At 39.8% G+C, this 19,112-nt stretch overlaps 1 protein-coding gene and 1 long non-coding RNA gene across 2 annotated transcripts; one reads left to right on the top strand and one right to left on the bottom strand.

The window, feature by feature from the left end:
• Positions 1–1,292: 1,292 nt before the first annotated feature.
• HTATSF1 (HIV-1 Tat specific factor 1) lies at positions 1,293–17,457 on the bottom strand (the record flags this gene model as incomplete). Its single annotated transcript, XM_034781006.1, is given in 9 exon segments — positions 1,293–3,341; positions 4,024–4,161; positions 4,787–4,876; positions 8,813–8,912; positions 10,120–10,283; positions 11,344–11,498; positions 13,149–13,196; positions 13,542–13,740; positions 17,299–17,457. Coding segments are annotated over 9 exon segments (1,335 nt in total), but the record flags the coding sequence as incomplete, so codon positions are not given.
• On the top strand, positions 4,787–8,953 carry LOC117882570. Its single transcript, XR_004647045.1, has 3 exons — positions 4,787–4,878; positions 5,272–5,276; positions 8,820–8,953. It is a non-coding gene; the product is annotated as an uncharacterized LOC117882570 (long non-coding RNA).
• Positions 17,458–19,112: the final 1,655 nt, after the last annotated feature.

Genomic DNA, 19,112 nt, shown 5'->3' with positions numbered 1-19,112 from the left:
TTGGCATAAAAACCACTTACTAGAGGTCTAAAAAAATTATTAAATAATAATACATTCACAAGTTCTGCTCGTCTGCAGATCAGAGTTAAGAATTCCACACTGTCCACTAACTTATTCTACTGTAATATTAGAATTCATAGTCATGTGCTTCAAATTCATGTTTTGTTATCACGTGATTCACTATAATCAGATGGCAAACTGTAATTTCCCCTATAAGATAATGAATTATGAAAACTTTCATAATTACTGTATATAATAAAAAGGGAAAAGTATTCTAACTTAAAAACACTATTTACATAAACACCCCACTGGAAACTAGAAACAGTCATTTGTCTCGCTGTTTTCTATACATTATCACAATTCTTGTATAGTTCATGGATAAGATGCTTTAAAAAAAATATTTTCCCTACTTTACTGTCAAAGCATAAAAAAAGGTAGGTGAAGAGAGGTGTACCAACTTCAATGTTAATGTCTCACTGTAGACCGTTGTTTTGCTAGAAGCGGAAACAAATGGTTCAGAATTTCAGGCAGTGTCATGAAAATTTTTATATTCTTAGAAATTATTTCAAAATGACAGTAAAGTTGTTTTGTTTTGTTTTTTAGATTTTGTTGTTGCTTTGTTTCCAGTCTGAAATAAGGACATTTTAATTTCAGTAAGTGGGCAAGCCAATCAAATTTTAAATCAACTGAGAGGGAAGTTACTGTACATACACCAATTCCTTAGTTTTACATGGGTTTTTAAGCATACTTTTAAATAGTCAATACTAAACTATATTTGATTTGACACTAACTGATAAGGCATTGTAGTACTGTAAAATATTCATTTCTTAAGCATTCTCTACAGCAATTTCAATTCCCCTTTTTTAATTGGTAAATTGAACTGCCCAGAATGTTTTATATAATTAATTAGGACCTCTAAAAACCTAACAAAGCATGCTAGCATGACAGGTCCAAAGCCTAGAGTTTGGGAGCTAGAATAGAGAAGCGCTGAGAACAGTGCCCATGGTATTAAACTGCATGTTGCACACAGAAGCTTTAAGTATTCACATTTTTGCAATCATGACAATGGTTAAGTACATACTGTACCAGCAGAAACATTTTGTATAGAACTATATGGGTTAAAGATAATTTGAATTTGATACTATCCATAATTATATGCTAACCAAAATAGAATCCCTAAACAAATCAGAAGCACTTATTTTGCTAAGGTTTATAATTCATGATGTGCTCAAAGATGGGAAAAGAATCTACTGAGATAGTCAGAATTTAAAGGTTTCCTCTCAAGGGCATAATCAACTTTAAAAAAAATCCCAAAAGGGTGTTTTATTTAAAATTAAATTGTCACACTAGTTTATAATTAAAGTATCCATCAATTTAATACAATCAGGGGTTACAAGTCTGATAATCTTAACTACTATTCTCTTATCTAGGTTGCTCATTAAAGAAATAAGATGCAACCACAATGGCAAGTATTATTTTATACAAACTTATTGCCATAACCTACATAAACACAGTGATTACCAAAAAAACCTAGCTAGTGTAGCTGTTCAGACAAATTCAAAAAATCAAAGATAAGTACAGTACAAATTAAAGACAACCAAGGTCTTCTATCACAATTGAGTGCTTCAAGTTGGAAACATAAGCACTAACACCCATAATCTTTCACAACCCACTATCTACTTTTTTCAAAAGAATCAACAATTCCAGTTGGAAGTTTAAAAGGTATCCTCAAATGAACAAATAATCCAGAGCAAGTTCCAAATATTAACAGATATGCTGAGGAACTAGGACCAACATTTTTAAACAGGGTGCCTAAAGTAATGTTATTCAAAAATGCTCAGCATCCAAGCTGATCCACTGAAGTCACTTTTGAACTTCTGACTACTTCACACATCTAATTAAGAAGGCTAACTTTAGGCATTGTTTTGAAAATTGTTGCCTAACTGAACAGAAATGTTTAAGTCAATTTAATGGCTAGTAAAACAAGAAAATATAAATATAAAAGGGCAGATAATTTTTGAAAAACATGTTCCCCGATATTCATACAGTGTATGACAACCTTGGGATTAAAGGTTAAAATCTTTTAAATTTTATGAAGTCTTTGGTGGAAGGGGCCCCTCAGGCTGTGAACTAAACCAAAAGCATCTATCTCAAAAAGAATATGGTACATATTGACTCCCCATCCTACCAAAGAGAGAAAAAGCATTTCTTAGATTTAAGGCAAAAGAACCACAAAATGCCATATGTTCAATGTATAATTTTTACATGCTTTCAGCATATGGAAATACTTCATTCTACCATCTGAATTTAAATTGAAGATTAGAGGTCAGTTTTATTTACATAGTGTTCTGGTGTTGAAGTGTTTACAGGTGCTAATCTCCTCAAAATATTCACAACAGGTTTACATCAATGGAAGATTCAAGAAGGAGATGAGACCCCTCTATACTGAACATTCTGATTTTAAAATATCTGTGGCTCCGTGTAGGCTATGGCAAGAATTTTCAGTTTTGTAGACAGACAATTTCATGCTCCATGATCTGCTATTTGAAAATGCCTAATATGGAAACGCATATTGGGCCTTACTGCAACAACTGTTCTGTAAAACTGTCGAAAGTGCTCAAGCCAGTTACTTTAATAGGAAGATACCAAGTTCCAAAAGTGTAGGGAAACTAAAGCAAACATTAAAATCGATTTTAATATCTTTGTATATTACTAAAATGTTTTTAGATTCTGTGTAATTGTTCAAACACTGGAGTTCACACACACTTCACATTTATATAATTTAAACACGGACAAGCAAATATATGACATAAGAAGCCTGGTCAGTTCTGCTGTGCTCTTGGCAACTTGAGATATTTTGCTTGAACAATAGCCAATTAATATGAACTTTTTTAGATCTTCATTAACTACGGCTTTTAATGAAAATTTCAAAGCACAAGCTGATGACATCAAATATGCATATAAACACATGAACACTGTCTGTAGTCACCCTGAAGCACAGGATAAGAGAAATCCAAACATCACCCTAAAAAGCATGCTTTCATAAAATATTAGAGATGTTATGTATCTGTTTCATCATCACTGCCTGCAAGGCTGCTGTCTGTTGATGGAGTGCCATCTTCATTAATGCCTTCACCATTATCCTCTCTCTTATGAGCTTCATCATTCACATCACCTTTAGATGTGCCATTATCTTTTGAAGGCTGATCTTCAGGCAGTTGCACGCTACTAGCTGCAGAATTTGAAGCAGCTGCAATTTTCTGCTTCTCTGCATCAGACTCTCCTAAAAACGACCCCCACAACTTGAGCCTTTCCTCTCGTTCTCTTGAGGTCTCTTCCACCTGTGTATAAATAAACCTGAATTAAAATTACTACAGAAATCCAACCTTTCACTTAGTGTAAAAAAAATTAGTAGTGGACACTTGGTAAAACTATGCAACAGCAACTTGATTACACCTCTACCCCGATAGAACGCTGTCCTCGGGAGCCAAAAAATCTTAACGCGTTATAGGTGAAACCGCGTTATATCGAACTTGTTTTGATCTGCCGGAGTGCGCAGCCCCCCACCTCCCCGGAGCACTGCTTTACCGCCTTATATCCAAATTCGTGTTATATCAGGTCGTGTTATATCAGGGTAGAGGTGTATAATCAACACTGACTACATTAATACTGAGGTTTCACTTGAGTCATGGCCCATTGTGCTAGTTAACAATGTTTGTACAGCAATGAATAACTGAACAATTTACTTTCAGTGTACAATTAAGATAATCGGGGCCTTTGAAAATTGGATTAAATACAATTTTTAATAGAACAAAAAATAGGCCTGCTAGGACCCCAAATAACTGGCATCTGCAGGTAAGCCAGGCTTAATATTTGTTCTTTGAAAAGAACATTTAAATTCCTGATTTCATTTAAATTTTATTTCCTCTATTTTTAAAATTAAATAGATTCACCGTTAAAGATTTTTTAGAAATTAAAATTTGGTAAAAAAAAACAAAAAACAAAAAAGCAGTTAAGGATTACCTGATAATCTGTTGTACCATCCCATGTTTCAGCACTTAGCTGACGACCACCAAACCACCTTCCATGGAGAGCTTGTATGCACAGATCAGCTTCCTCCGGTTCTTTAAACGAAACAGAGGCCACACCATCTGGGTGTCGCTGTAAGAAAAAGACAAAACCCTCTGATATACATCACTAAACAGGAATTAAATTTTGTTCCAAAGATCTTTACTCTGCCCTTGTAAGAGATCAGGCACAGTTTTATATGCAGACATATGTACAAGCCTGTTCATGCGTATATACTTTTGAAATATGTATCCTTCCATTCTTTTCAGATTTTGAAGCAGCACCATCTTTAGTACTTCACAATTAGGGTTTTCAGCTTTAGGTTTTAAACAAAGCTACTTCAAATCTTTTTGTACACAGTCCAGTGTTTAAAAAAAAAAAGTTGAATTTCGCTATTTGCAATTTCATGGGTGCATGCTTTTCAACTTCTAATGCATATGTCCCCAAATCTGTTGGAGAAGCTGAATATTGCATCTAGACATAGGGGGAGCTGGAATATGCAGATGTGCAGTTTAACGTCACCTTTGTTAAAATGGGACGAAATTCTGAATTAAATTCAAGAACTGAAAATTTGAAAAATGAAATTAAGATTGCATGAAAAACAAATTTTAAAGAACCAGAAATCTTATTCATGATTTAAGGAGCATGAACATCTTGTATATTTGATTTGAGAAGGTGACAGTAATTATGACCATGCAACATAAAGGAAAATACCTACATCAAATAAGAGAACCTTCTTTACTTCTCCAAACTTTTCACATTCTGTCCGTAGGTCTTCCCTAATCTCATTCAGTACTAAAGGATCTTCCTGTAAAGAAATACATAAATATATGGATTTGTTTTAAAAATAAGCTTTTTAAACAAAAAATAAAGCTGAAAATTCCCTTAAATGTGTGTAAGCTGCAGACTGGAATTCACACACTAAGGTCCTACAGTTTAAAGGATTTATAGTGGCAATGTATTATACAGGAAACACACTGGGTACTTTTCCTTATATAGTATGTTGCAAAATAATGACAATCTAAAATATTAAGAAATAAGCAGGGATTTGGAGCAATCAAATTTTTTAATTGCTCGGCTCCGGGCAAAAACCTACTGGTCTGTGCTCCAGCTCCGGGGCTCTGCTCGAAAGCCCTGGAAATAAGCATGAAGCTTTGTTCCAAACAAATAGGAAACAGTTTAAGTAACCACTCACAGTACTAGCAAAAGTCTACCTCTAGGAATCAAATACTGCATTCTTTTCCAGACACCACCTCCCGGGGAAGTTCAGAGAATAACAAAAGTGACCAGGGAGGAGCTGAAGGGCTTTAATGTGACCAGACATACTCACTTTTGAGATTATTTTGGTTTTAAGAGCCAGTCTACAAATCTCTGCTTTTACTAAAATTGGGATGACATCTCAATCCCAAGGACTTCTGACTGTCCTTTTCCATTCCCATTGTACTACTCTATGTGCTTTAAAAAGGAGCATTGTCAGGTCCTGCCTCTCGGTTACTGCTCAGCTCAGACTAAATGTGTGGTGGAAGCATAAATCTATAAGAAAGAAACCCTCTGAGGAATGAGTGAGATTTAGTATTGTGAAATGGGATAATAGCTTGGAATAAAGGCAAATTTAGTATTGGTATCAGGGAAAGTTCTTGATTGAAATAGGATACAATAAAAGCCCCATTGATTGGAACACCTAAAGCTACTTAAAAATAGATTTCTAGAAAACAGGGAAATTATTCAAGAAACCACTCTTATCAGGCAGCCTCCTATTCTTAAGAGACCATGTCAAACTATCCCCAAATGCAGCGTACACATCCTATTGTGGCCAAACCCCAGCAATATGAAGAATACATATTACCTTCCTAATGCATGGTGCAATGTCTCTGAATATGCCCAAAACTATTAGAAAGACAAGGGGGGTGAGGTAATATCTTCTATTGGCGAAAGAGACAAGCTTTCAAGCTTACACAGACCTATAGCCTGGGACCAATACAGCTACAAGTGCAAACAAAACTACTCCAGCCACTATGAACTATAGTGCTTAACAGATCACATGGCAAATTCAGACCTAATTTGTGCACTTGCAGCATTCCTTTTCACATTATTTCTCAAATTCTGGACTGCTTTTTTCCAAACTAAATCTCACTTTCTAATTTTCTGTTCTTTCCTCCACTCAGTGATTTCTACTAGTATTTGCAACATCTCCTACTTTAGTATCATTTTTGAGTTTCATGAATATTGTTTACTCCCTCTTCCAAATCAAGATGTTTAATTAGATTACATTTGCTACCAATCCCTTTGGCATTCCATTAGATCTTTCCATCAAGATGCATTGCTGTTTATCACTGTCCTTTGTGTATGGTCTTTCAGGCCTTGTCTTCACAGCTAAAAAGGTGAGATTTTTATCACAAGGTAACTTGCAAATATTAGTTCTCAGATGACAATGCACTTTAGTTTTACTGCAAGGTTAAACTAGGGGAGGTCAACATGAAGCAGTGGCATAGTACTGACCTCACCTAGTTTACCACAAATGTTAGTTACGGAGAGGCTAAAAAAGCACCACCTAGCAGTGAAGACAAGGTCTCAGCCAGTTTTGAACTCACATGATGGTTTTTCAACCAAGCCATTTTGATTTAAGAGTATAAGAATCTACCTAAAATTACTAAACTGCAAACACTAAAATCTCCTTATTTCCCTTCATCCACTGAATCAAGTGAAATTACGTGTTAGAACTTAAAATCCTCAGTATTTCAAGGGATTCACGCTAGCTGCCAAATCAACATTATTGGCGTGTGTTCTTTTGGGCAACTTATTTTTTGCAGGTGTAATTTTCTTTATTTTACTGGGGAAAAGGGAAAACCCACTTTCCTTCTGCCTCCCACTCAATTGCCAATGGCAACCAAAAAAACTGCATGCTGTTGTCAAGATTACAACAGTGAGCGTTAAGACTGCTTTCAGTCCAATGCCACAGTTTAGTTTTAGTTAATTTTTTACCTCAAACTACTGGAGGAAATGGAATACCACTACGGTATTTGTGGGATGGGTTCTCCATGATACACAGGGATAGTTTTGGAATTTGGCATGCAAACAAATTTAATTTTGAATCCTAAACTCGAATTAGTCAAGTTCAGTGAGATTTTTAAAATACGGGTCTTAAATACATGGTGCTCCTCATTAAAGGCATATAAAGTACTATAGTAATGGACAAAATGTGTTTTGAAAACTGGAGCACATACCTCTAGCTTTTCAGAGTTCACTGGAGATAGCCATAAATTTTTTAGGCATTTCAGGAGACAATTTCTGAATTAAAACATTCTCACCTTTCTCCAATCTGCCAATGTTCCTACAGCATTTGTTTTAGCAGAGCAATTACTACCATTACACTAATCCTGCCCAAGCCTGAAGGTTGAGAGAATTTATCAGAGTGTATAAATTTGTGTGTCTTCATACCACAAATTCACAGATAGCATAGCTTATGGAAAAGAAATAAAGTGAAGAAAATGGACAAAAGTTATTTCTCATGAATGTGTGTTGAACCAAGGCCTTTTCTACACGATAGTTTTGTCAGCAAAAAGGCAGCTTTTGTCAACAAAACAGTGGAAGTGTACACGCTATAATGCTCTTCAAAATAAAACCACCTCAAGAAGAGATGCAGAGCTTTTTGCAGCAAAGTTAGATTGACAAAACATCAGTGTAGACACTGCGTTCATTATGTTGCCGTAACTGGCCTCCAGGAGGTATCCCACAATGCCCACTGAGACTGCTCTGCTCACTGTTTTGAACTCTGGTGCCCTGCATCCAGCTGCACATGCATGTGCCCTTCCCCTTGCAAAACTCCAGGAAGTTCTGAAACTGAGCTCACATAGCTACTGTCCAGCTGAGCAGGCCAGCTCCCAGCAGCAAACACAGTGTCTGGATACAGGGGAGGGTGTGGATCTCCTTGGTCTGTGGGGAGAGGAGGCTGTGGGAGTAATCGGAGGGAATTACAGAATCAAAACATGAATGTGGACTCCTGCTGTCCCCGGCACTAGGACCCACAGCAGCAGGCTGGGAGCCCAGGCTGCTGCTTGCGGGGGAGAGACAGCTGTGCAGAGCCAGGGAGGGCGGCAGGGGCTGATGTCGGGGTGTCCTGTGTCCCCGGCCGGTGTACTGGTCTTCAATGAGCTGGGGTGGGGGGAGAGACACCAGCTGATGCAACAATAACCTCCAGCAACCAGGAGCAACAATTGCAGGGCAAGTCCTGCTTAGCCCCACCAGCCTTGGGATGGAGCATGCTCAGCGCAGATGGTATCTTCAGAGTATTTGCTACCAAAACAACAAGTTTCTATTGAGCATGTGCGAAGTGTAAATTTTCATATTTTAACTTGGCCTTATTTGGGTGAATTTCCATGGGGATGGCAAATGGCATCTATGACAGCAGAGACATACACACAGCCAAATTTCAAGCCCCTGCTACAAACCATGGAGGCATTAGAGCTTCTCAAGGAAGTAGCTAAGATGTTTGTTTGTTTTTAAAACATGGGCAAGGCAATATTTTTCTCTAGCTTTGTTCGTGGAAGTAGATGAACCATGTTACCTGAAATTTTCAAAAACATTCAGGCTGAGGCAGACACTTGGCATGGAAACTTTTTGCCTGAACAGTTAACATTTGCCAATGTTATAAGCAACTGAAAACAGGGTCTTATAATGGTAAATAATGAGCAATGTTGACTATTGCCAGCACTACCAACTTCACCTATTATTTAGTTCTTCCTACCTCAAAGTCCTTTGGGTGGAACATGTTCCTGATGATAACAACACGCTCATGTCGCTTTCGAACTGTTGCATCTTTCTTCTCAGGCCTCCAATCCAACTGTCTAATGAAATGAAGCAATAGTGAGACATGGTTGCACCTTTCTTCAGTTTCTACAAGTATTTGTTGGAAAAAATCATTAGTTTGACATACAGATTTCAGTTGTGATAGCTACTTTGGTTTTAAAGAATTATTTAAATCTTCTAGAAAACAGAATGGAAAGGTGATCAGTAAGTTAATCACTGTTCCTCTAGCAAAGCAGTTTCAAATACCATAAACATGCACAAGAATGTCATAATACAGAGACAGGCCCAATTTAACTTCAGCGGTCAGTGTAGCCTACTGAACATTCAGAAATATTCTGTAGGCTGCAGCGGAACTGGAGCATGGGATAAGAAAAGGAGGCCGAGAAACATAATTGGGCTATTAAGTACCTTGAACAATTTAGGACAAAGTATTTGAAGTCACCTAATGTCACAGTTCAGACTAGTATCAGAGGGGTAGCCGTGTTAGTCTGAATCTGTAAAAAGTAACAGAGGGTCCTGTGGCACCTTTGAGACTAACAGAAGTACTGGGAGCATAAGCTTTCGTGGGTAAGAACCTCACTTCTTCAGATGCAAGTTCAGACTAGGACTCACTTAAAAGAAAAAAGTTAACAGAATACCAGCTTTAAAGTACAACATACATCTAAAGATTCCCAAAAAGGTAATTCACCTCCACATAAGAAATTTTTTAAAATAAAAACATTTGAATGCTGAAGGCAGATGTCCGTGTACAAACAGGCAAAAATAGAAAGCAGTGTACTTGTTCATTTACTAATTGGAACTTCATGCTAACTGCTCTAGAATTTTTGTAAGTGTAATGCAATTATTAAATTTAACTAACAGTAACATGCAGGAAGCTAAACAGTGCTGTCTCCTTATAGGATCAACGTTAATCACAAGATAAAAGCGACTCTACAGGGTTCTGTAGATTCAATAACTCCGGAAGGGAAAATTCCATCACATTTAAAAAAAAAAAAAAAAAAACACAAAAACACACACCAACACTTTCTGCCTCTCAGCTTAACACCCCATCCAGAAGAAAGTAATGGAAGTTTTTGGTTTTCTGTGGACTCCAACCAAACATGACAATCCAAGGGACTTTCAAGATGCCAGAATTTAATTTATATTCCTCACCCCATCCCAATGAAATAACTCTACATATAATCTTTGAAAAACTGTTTTAGCTAAGACATTTAGAAAAAACATTTTACTGAAAAAGTTACAAACTTTTGTTGTTGAGACAGCCTCTTCTTGTAGTCTTTGCATTTCTTCTTCTTTTTGCTTGCATCATACTCCCCCTTTAGTTGAAACTTTGCTACTTCAACATGCAATTTGTAGCCTCTAATCTCATCCTCATCCAGAAGTCTTAATGCAAGCTCAACTGATTCTCGCTATTTGAAGATAAATCAAATTATAATAAGCCTTAAAACAAGCATCATCAATGAGAAGGTTTTGATTAAAAAATTAAAAATGAATTCCTCTATGCCCAAACAAAGCTTGAACCTGTTTACAAAAATTAATGTTAAAAGGGGACTACTTTTAGTATTGCTTGACTCTGGCCCAAAAAACACATATTTCACCAGTGTACTTAACAGACTCACCCCCCCCAATTGCAGTTCACCAAGTCACCACTTCTCTTCATTCCAATCGTTTCTAAAAACTGAACAATAGTGACAGTTCCAGTGAGCTACTATAATTATAGGGAAGAATTAAAAAAGATAAAGATAAAATTTTCGAAAGGATCTAAGTTCCACTTCCAAAAGTGACAGACTCAGGAGCTTAAACCTCCTTGAAAGGCAACTGGAAAGATCCTCATAGTTAAATACCTCAGTCAGTATTTTGCAGCCTGCATTCTGAAAATACAAATCGTTAACAGAATTCAGAAAAACTATCTTGACAATACTATGGCCATAATGTTGTGATGCAGCCTTTCTGAATTCTGCCCCCGGGTATTAATTATTTAATGTTTGTAGTAAATTGTATCCCACTGTGGAAGACACTGTACAAACATAACAAAAGATGGTCCCTAACCCAAAGAGCTTGCAATCAAGTAAAACGAGTGAAAACAGATGCATACAATGGACTGTGAGAGAACAAGGTAAAGATTGTGAACAACACTATGATCAGTGGTCATCTTAAGGCATCAAAATGCCCATTCAGAACGCTCTATCAGCAACATCTAATAAAAACCAACAGTGGTTGGTAAGTGTCAGGAAAAGTTGCATGCAATGTTGTAGCCATGCTGGTCCCAGGATATTAGAGAGAGAAGGTGAGTGAGGTAGTATCTTTTATTTGACCAACTTCTGTTGGTGAAAGAGACAAGCTTTTGAGCTAGAGAGCTCTCCATGTCGGAGAAAAGTTGCAGCCTTTCATATTTGACAATAAAGAACTACTTTGTCATGAAGCAGAGCCAACCAAAAAAAAAGTCATTACATTGAGTACATCACTGACCTTGAGATAACAACAGAGGCCATCTCCTTTAAGATTTCCTTGCTTGTCTTTATAAAGTTTAATTTTATGTTCTTCCGTCTGAGGATCTCGCATAATGATACCACACTTTGACATAACCTGTATAAACTCATCCTTTGTAATGTCTGGAGGCAAACCTGAAAAGTAAATTCAACCATATCAACCTAGAATGTATTTATATAGTGAATTCCAAACCCACTTTTTCAACACCACTAAGCCCATTTTAAAAAGGAAACAAGAATGAATCAGTTATTAAATGAAAAATACCTGTCAGTGCAATGTTCTGGGTGAGATTTTACATGCACAAAAATAAATGTATTTTTGTTAGTTAATTTAGTTTTGAGCATATGTTTTATTTCCTGTTAATTGAATGTTTGGTAATCTTTCTGCTTTTTAAGCAAGTGAATTGTGGAAATGTTATGTTTCTATGTAACCATTAACTACATCCACAGATCAGAAAACTCTGTCTGTGTTGCATTAAGTGTTTTTGAACTTAAGTTTCCTTAACATCCCAAAACAATGACCTAGCAAACACATTAACCTATGTGCAAATAAATATATTAACTAATGCACAGTTTTTCCCGGTGCACACATTTAGGTATTTACACTTTAATTGGGACAGAAAGTTAGACACTGCATAGCCAGCACACTTGTCATTCTTACCATTTTTGCTAATTTAGTACAACATGCATTCATTTAAGACTTTGCATATACTGAAGTTTGAAATTTTTAAAATTTCAAACAAGTGAGTTATTTGAGCAGAAGAAAAACAGCATTTGAAATATTTTTAAATTATGAAAAATTCCTGAGTTAGCCAAGCCTAGAGAAAGGAGAGTTCCATGTTTTAAGATATGCTGCTTCAGGTTCATGTTTTCTTGTGCTCATGTAACACAAAAAACAGCCAGTTGTGTTACCTTTTCAAACAAATTCATCTTTGGGCTAAGAACAAGCATGAGAAGATGCAAAAGATATAACATTTGTGAAACTACATTATATTGCTGCAAAATTGTCTTCCCTTCCCCTATTCATTCTGTTTTTTGCCTCCATTTACTGTATCTTGTCCTAGTCTAGACCAGGGGTTCTCAATCTTTTTCTTTCTGGGGCCCCCCACCCCCAACATGCTATAAAAACTCCACAACCCAGCTGTGCCACAATAACTTTTTCTGCATATAAAAGCCAGGGCCAGTGTTAGGGAGCAGCAAACAGGGCAATTGCCTGGGGCCCCATGCCACAGGGGCCCGCATTGCTCAGGTTTTGGCTTCAGCCCCAGGCTTCAGCCCCATGCAGTGGGACTTTGGCTTTCTGCTGGGGCTTCCAGTGAGTCTAATGCTGGCCCTAATTGGCAGACCCCCTGAAACTTGCTCACAGCCCCCTAGGGACTCCCGGTTGAGAACTACTGGTCTAGATGAATGATTCATGAGTTGTGTCCATGTACCACTGCAATCTATAGAGCACTTGCTGGTGGTTCTTGGAGTACTGGCTGGCCACACTGAGCTCTCTCCCCGTTTCAGCCAGCTAAATTGTGTTTAAACAGGTAAATTTATTCAACGCTTTCCTAGTACTACTTTTCCATCTCAGCAACTGCTGTAGTTGTCACAGAGCTGTTATATAATCATAAATGTGAGCATAAGTAGGCCGTGCAATTATGAAGGCGAGACTAGGGAGTCAATGAGACAATGCCCTAAAATGTGATCCACACTATTAAGTGTTCTGGAGCAGACTTATTTATATAAATTGCCTAACACACCTTTGGCACTATATTAAAAAAAAAAAAAATGATGACTTACCCGTCACATACACATTTGTGTTTTTGTCTTCTTCAACATGAAACCATCCTAAAAACAGAATCATAATTGTAAAAGTTGTGCTAAACCCCTAGAAATAGAACAGGATTTTAAACACTAAGTTCTCATTTATCAGTTTCACTAACTAAATTTCCAAGAAGCGTCCACTTAACCTAGAGAGCTCAGAACACTATTAGTAACTTGATTATATTTCACATAAGAAATATAGGTTTTTAGAACCTAATAAGTGCTATGCAATTTCAGAAGTGTTTCAAGAATTTTCAGAACAGATGCCTGAGCATCTCTTCTGTGCATAATACTAATGCACAATTACATTTGCTCATTTTTTCTTAAATATTGTATATTTTCCGGCTTATGCAAAATGGAGACCCTTACCTGCGTCAAGTTTTCTTTTTTCTCCTTTTTGTTTAGAATCTGTTTGTTGGGGTGCTTTTTTATTTGTTGACTGCTGTGCTCCTGCTGTCCTAGAATCCACAGCTGGCTTACTTTCAGTCTTTGAAGCAGAGGAACTGTCTAAACTATCTGTAGGGAAGCCATAGTTAGCATGATACGTTGCCAGGAAGTCTTCAGTCACCTAGAAAAGAAATGTTAAATATTAATCTATAATAGAGTTCAAAGATAAACCCCAGGGCACAATTACAAGTTTACTGGTGGTGAATTTCTGAAGATAACTACTAAAACAATAATCCAGATGTCTTCACTTACAGAGGAAAATATAAAGGCTCAAATGGACACTGCAGTTGAAAATTTACAAATGCCAGATATTAGTAAAGCCATACTGAGAAGTCTGCACACGCTATTCAGTAACTTTTTTCTATATTGCAGACGAATTTAAACACTTTTCATTAGTGTCCCCTCTTCCAAGGTAAAACTTTTAATACTTTCACTTACTGAGTTAGATTTGTCTGAGGCAGAAAGAAACCCATAATGTAATACTAAGAACAGAACTCAATTGCTCTCAACCATGAGCAAGGAGAAATGACATTGACAGGCAGCCAAGAACCAAAACACTGACTATTAAATTGACTAACACTTGTGGGCCCCTGTCTTCTTGAAGAAAAATTTTCAAAGAAGATTGATTGGTGTTAATAGATATTGCCTATACTAAGATTTACACTATGCACTAATACACGATTAAGTCAAAGATCATAATCTTTGGCTCAGACTATTACCTGAATGTTAGCGGTTTCCCTCCCAACCAAACCTCCCTGTGGAGAGTGAGTGTCTAAGCAGTGTCTAAATCTGTCTTTAATGCAAAAATTTGCTATATTAGATTAGATGCAAAACTTACAATAGCTTATTTGTTGCTAGAGAAGTTTTAGTACTAAGGTTTTTACAAACCATTTTCAGTACTGTATAGTTGTAACAGGACAAGAAAATATACTAGCTGAAGTTTAGTTTGACATTTTAGTGTCACAAATAGGTTACAACCTCTCATTGTTTAAACCAACTTTTCCACTGTCAATATGGTCAAGTTTTCAGACAACCTTTTCAAAGACGAGAACTCAGCTTTGTAAGAAAAGATTAGGTTTTCCTGAACTAACCCATATGCTAGGAGTTTCATCTGTGTTCGAAAATACAAGAGTGAGATAGTAGGGATTCTGAGTAACTCCATACTTGCATGATAACTGGTAACTAATTAAATCACTACAGCCTCCTTGAACTTTTATATAGATTATTTGGGTATCAACATAAATGTTTTGTTTGGAAAACTCTTAGCTTAACAAGGACATGCCCATGGCAAAGAAAGAGATGCAGAATTGTCAATGACAGTCATCTTTCTCCAACACAGAATTAATATAAAGTTTTCTGGAGTTTAGTAATTTGCCAGATTACTGCAGAATCACATAACACTAAATTCCAGTGTTTAGAAATCACTAGTATATCACAAGTGTAAGAGACTGGTTACACAATGAAAAGTCTGTAAAAAGCAACAGAGGGTCCCTGTGGCACCTTTAAGACTAACAGAAGTATTGGGAGCATAAGCTTTCGTGGGTAAGAACCTCATGTCTTCAGATGCAAGAAGTGAGGTTCTTCTTGCATCTGAAGAAGTGAGGTTCTTACCCATGAAAGCTTATGCTCCCAATACTTCTGTTAGTCTTAACGGTGCCACAGGACCCTCTGTTGCTTTTTACAGATTCAGACTAACACGGCTACCCCTCTCATAAATGAAAAGTCTGTCTATCTAAAAAGGCCCAGGCCTAATTTAGGAGGGATGCATTGACCTTTGAAGAATCTTACATTAATGTGCCACCGCACTCCTCGTTCATAAAGACTAACAGATTTATTTGGGAATACGCTTTCATGGGCAAAAAACCCACTTCTACCCCTCCCATATTACAGTAATCTGCACTATATTTGGCTCCAGCCAATCTCAACAGTTCATTACTTTCATGGGTGCTGAATTTGATCTTAAAGGGTTTTATTAAATTGTTTTGAAATTTTCAGTGAACAGTTAAGAGTTTTATCAAATAACTTAATAATAAATCAATGAATCAATACCTCTATTTGTCCTGCAGCAGCATGATCTTTTTAGATTTGAGTGTGAAGAAAAATGTTCCAACTAAATGAATTTAAAATTATTTCCGAATACATTACCAACTTTGTTTTACTTCTTGAAACTGGACTGGTTGCTAGTGCAAAACAATTTTTGTTACAGGGGTTATTAATAAAAAAAAAACCTCAGTGGAATATTAGTATATCTGATATTCCATTTACCCAAGGCCAGCTGAGACATATTATTCCAAACCAGGAAGATAAAGGGAAAACAACTGTTGCTGGGACTGATCTTCTGGAATATTAAGCGAACAACTTTATTATCATACCAGCCATGAACAGAATAGCAGCGACTGTACTCTTTAAGAGTGAATTTTCATAACTGTGAAAGGTTCCAATCAAAGCATTAAAAACCTAAATCCTCTCTCCCCAGTACAATTAAGTGCAAATTCTCACACAATTGCTGACCGATGGCCCTCAAAGTTTGTTCCACCAGAACAGGATTAAGAGATCATTATTTCAGTGCACATCTAGTCATCAGGTTCATTTAGGAGAAGCACAAACCATAGGCAAAAGAATACTGGAAAATATACTTATCTCTTAAGAAATCAAAAAACTTAAAATGATTAGGTATGATCTACGCACACAAAAAAAGGGAAAGCATACCAGACTCCAGACATGGACCTATGGTTACATCATGGCTAAGGAGAAAACCCCATATGCAGGGCTCTATGAAAGGGTGGGAAGTGGCTTGCAAATTACTGACCCACCATACAATTCCCTATCCCTAATGTCTGCATCTGTACAGCAGCAGAAATTCTGATCGAGTGTGAATTCAGCCAGTCACCTGAGCCACTCTCATAACTGGTGTCAGAGTAGCAGCCGTGTTAGTCTGTATCCGCAAAAAGAACAGGAGTACTTGTGGCACCTGAGATTTGTTAGTCTCTAAGGTGCCACAAGTACTCCTGTTCTCATAACTGGCTTGCCCAGGGATTAACAACTCCTGTATTTAATTAGCTCTTAATGCTATCTTCCCACCCCTCTGTGGGAAGTCTAATCCCACAGTATATAATAAAAATGTTTTACTCCAGGAATTTCTGAAACGTGTAAAAACATTGCTGCAGATTGATACCGAGACAAAAATCATCTGCAAAGGCAGACTTCAATGAAACCCTAAGAACTACCAGAGCCTTTTGCCGCAGCCCTACCCCCCCCCCCCCCCCATTAGTTATCACCCAGATACCAAAGCCCCCTGAATGTCATACAAGGCAGCACCGCGGGAAGAGAAAGCCGGGACACAGAGATGCTGAGATACCTGGGGCGAGGGAAGACTGTAAATTAGACACGAGTTTGCAAGAAGATACAGCAGCTAAAGACGGCCAATGCTTTCTGGTGCTGCAAAGCCATCAGCCCCTCTGGGGCTCTGGTGCGCCTGCCCCGGGGCTCGGCGCTGCGTGCGGCCCTGGGCCCCGCTCCTGGACGGCGTTAGCCGCCGGGAAAGGCTCAGGAACCCAGGGGGAACCGGGGGCACCTGAAGCGGCGGCTGCCCTCTCGCCCCCAGCCCGGGCGCCGCTCCCCGCCCCACTCCTCGGGAGGCCCTGGCCCGTGCGAGCCGCCGCCCCCCGGCCCGCCTTACCTTAGGGAACCAGGCCTTCTTGTCTCGGTCCCACTCGTAGGCCGTCCCGTCCGCCGGGTCCACGTAGGTGAAGGGGTCGGGCTCGCCCTCGCCGCTGCGGCGGGCCTCGTACAGCTGCTGGAGCCGCAGCTGCTGGTAGAACTCCTCGTTCCCGTCCGAGCCGCCGCCGCTCATCGTGCACGCGGGGCTCGGCGCCGCCTCCGCGGGCCCGGGACACAGGCCTCGGCTCGGCGCCCCTGAGGAGCCGCCTCCCCCCCGCAGCTCCGCCGCCGCGCGAGCAACTAGCCCCTGCCTCCCCTCAGGGAGGCAGCCGCTACCCACCGCGTCCCGTTTATTTGCCGCCCGGCCCGGGTCTCAATGCGCAAGAGCGGAAGTGACCTCTCTGCACCCGGAAGAGAAGGGATGGGAGGAACCATTCTGAGAGAGTGTAGGTGGGTACGGGTGGAAGGAATGGACGTGCTCAACGGGCAAGGGCTGGGCCAGCACGTGGTCAGCTGCGGGCCAATGGGAGGCACGGAGAGAGCGATGGGCCCCTACTTGGGAGCCAGCAGGCCGTAGCTTCTTTTCCCGCCTGGGGCGTGGCTAGTGCCGGGTTTCCTCAAGGGCGGGGCCTGGGAAGGTTCTAGATGGGTCCCAGACCAGTTCAGGGCGGGATGGTCGGGTCTGGTTCCTGGCCTAGGCCAACATGTATTTCCATGGGGGAGCCCACCTCGCATCCCAGCAGCGCCCCTTTCCCAGCCACCTGCCCCAGGCGTGACCCAGGGCAGGAGGTGCTGCTGCTTGGGTCAGGAGGGCGGCCAGGCCAGGCCAAACCCCAGCAGCACGGTGACCTGTCCTGGGCAGTGAGGCCTGGAGCAGGGAGCCGGGCCCAGCCCTGGGGGACAGGCTGCCGCTGTGGGGCAAAGGGGGGGATGAGCTGTCCAGCCCCTTCGCTCCCCTGTCGGGTGGGAGCAGGGCAGAGGGTGTGAATGGGTAATGGTGAGACGCAAAACAAGGCAAAGTGCAGCTGGGGGGTTGCCTTCGTAAAGGATGTGGGAACCACTGACCTGGCGTCCTGCTCCATTCAACTTTGGGAAAGGGGCCCTTGTACCTGCTGCTCAGGGCAGGCAAACCCTTTCTCTCACACTGGAGGTCCCTCCCCACACTGTGTCCTGCTCCTCTGGCCCTCGTTGTTCTGCGGGGGGTCAACTCCCCAGAGTCTGCCCTGCCACAGGGCATCTCAGCACATTCCTTTTCCTTTGCCACTCAGGCCCCATTGCTGCAATTTATGTCGTAATCCTTTGTGGACCATCATCTTGCCCTGGCTGTGCTGTCACATATGCTCCCCTCAGGCATGCCTAGTGGTGATATCTTCGTGTTCTTGAGATGCCATTGTGCTGCTGTCATTGCTGTTGTGCCTTGATGCTAACTGTTTATCTTGTCCACTGTGCACTTTGGCAGCACAAATTGCAAAGTTTTTCTGAATGATAGCAGCAGCACACTGCCCTGTTAGCGATTTCTTCAGCATTAATCTCTCCAGTCATGCAATAGAAGCATGCGCTGTTGGGCAATAGACTTGTGCAGCTGGTTTAGCTCAAAGGATGCCAGAGAGTCCCATCAAAAGCAAGACTGGCCTTCACATGTCTCTCATTCACACCTGCCTGATGTTCATTTCGAAGGATAGCAGAGGCCATCTCAGTGCTCACCAAGGTAAGAAAGACAGTGTCATATTATTTGATCAGTCTTCATTTATACTCTTAATATGGAAATGTGTTTTGTGTATGCTGTCACATTTATGCAGAAAATGTCAATACATCCTGATTAGGTCATCGGTA

The sequence above is a fragment of the Trachemys scripta genome, chromosome 9 (assembly GCF_013100865.1).
Source record: "Trachemys scripta elegans isolate TJP31775 chromosome 9, CAS_Tse_1.0, whole genome shotgun sequence".
NCBI lineage: Eukaryota > Metazoa > Chordata > Testudines > Emydidae > Trachemys > Trachemys scripta.
The sequence above is the reverse complement of the archived record's forward strand: the minus strand, read 5'-3'. Positions and strand labels throughout refer to the sequence as shown.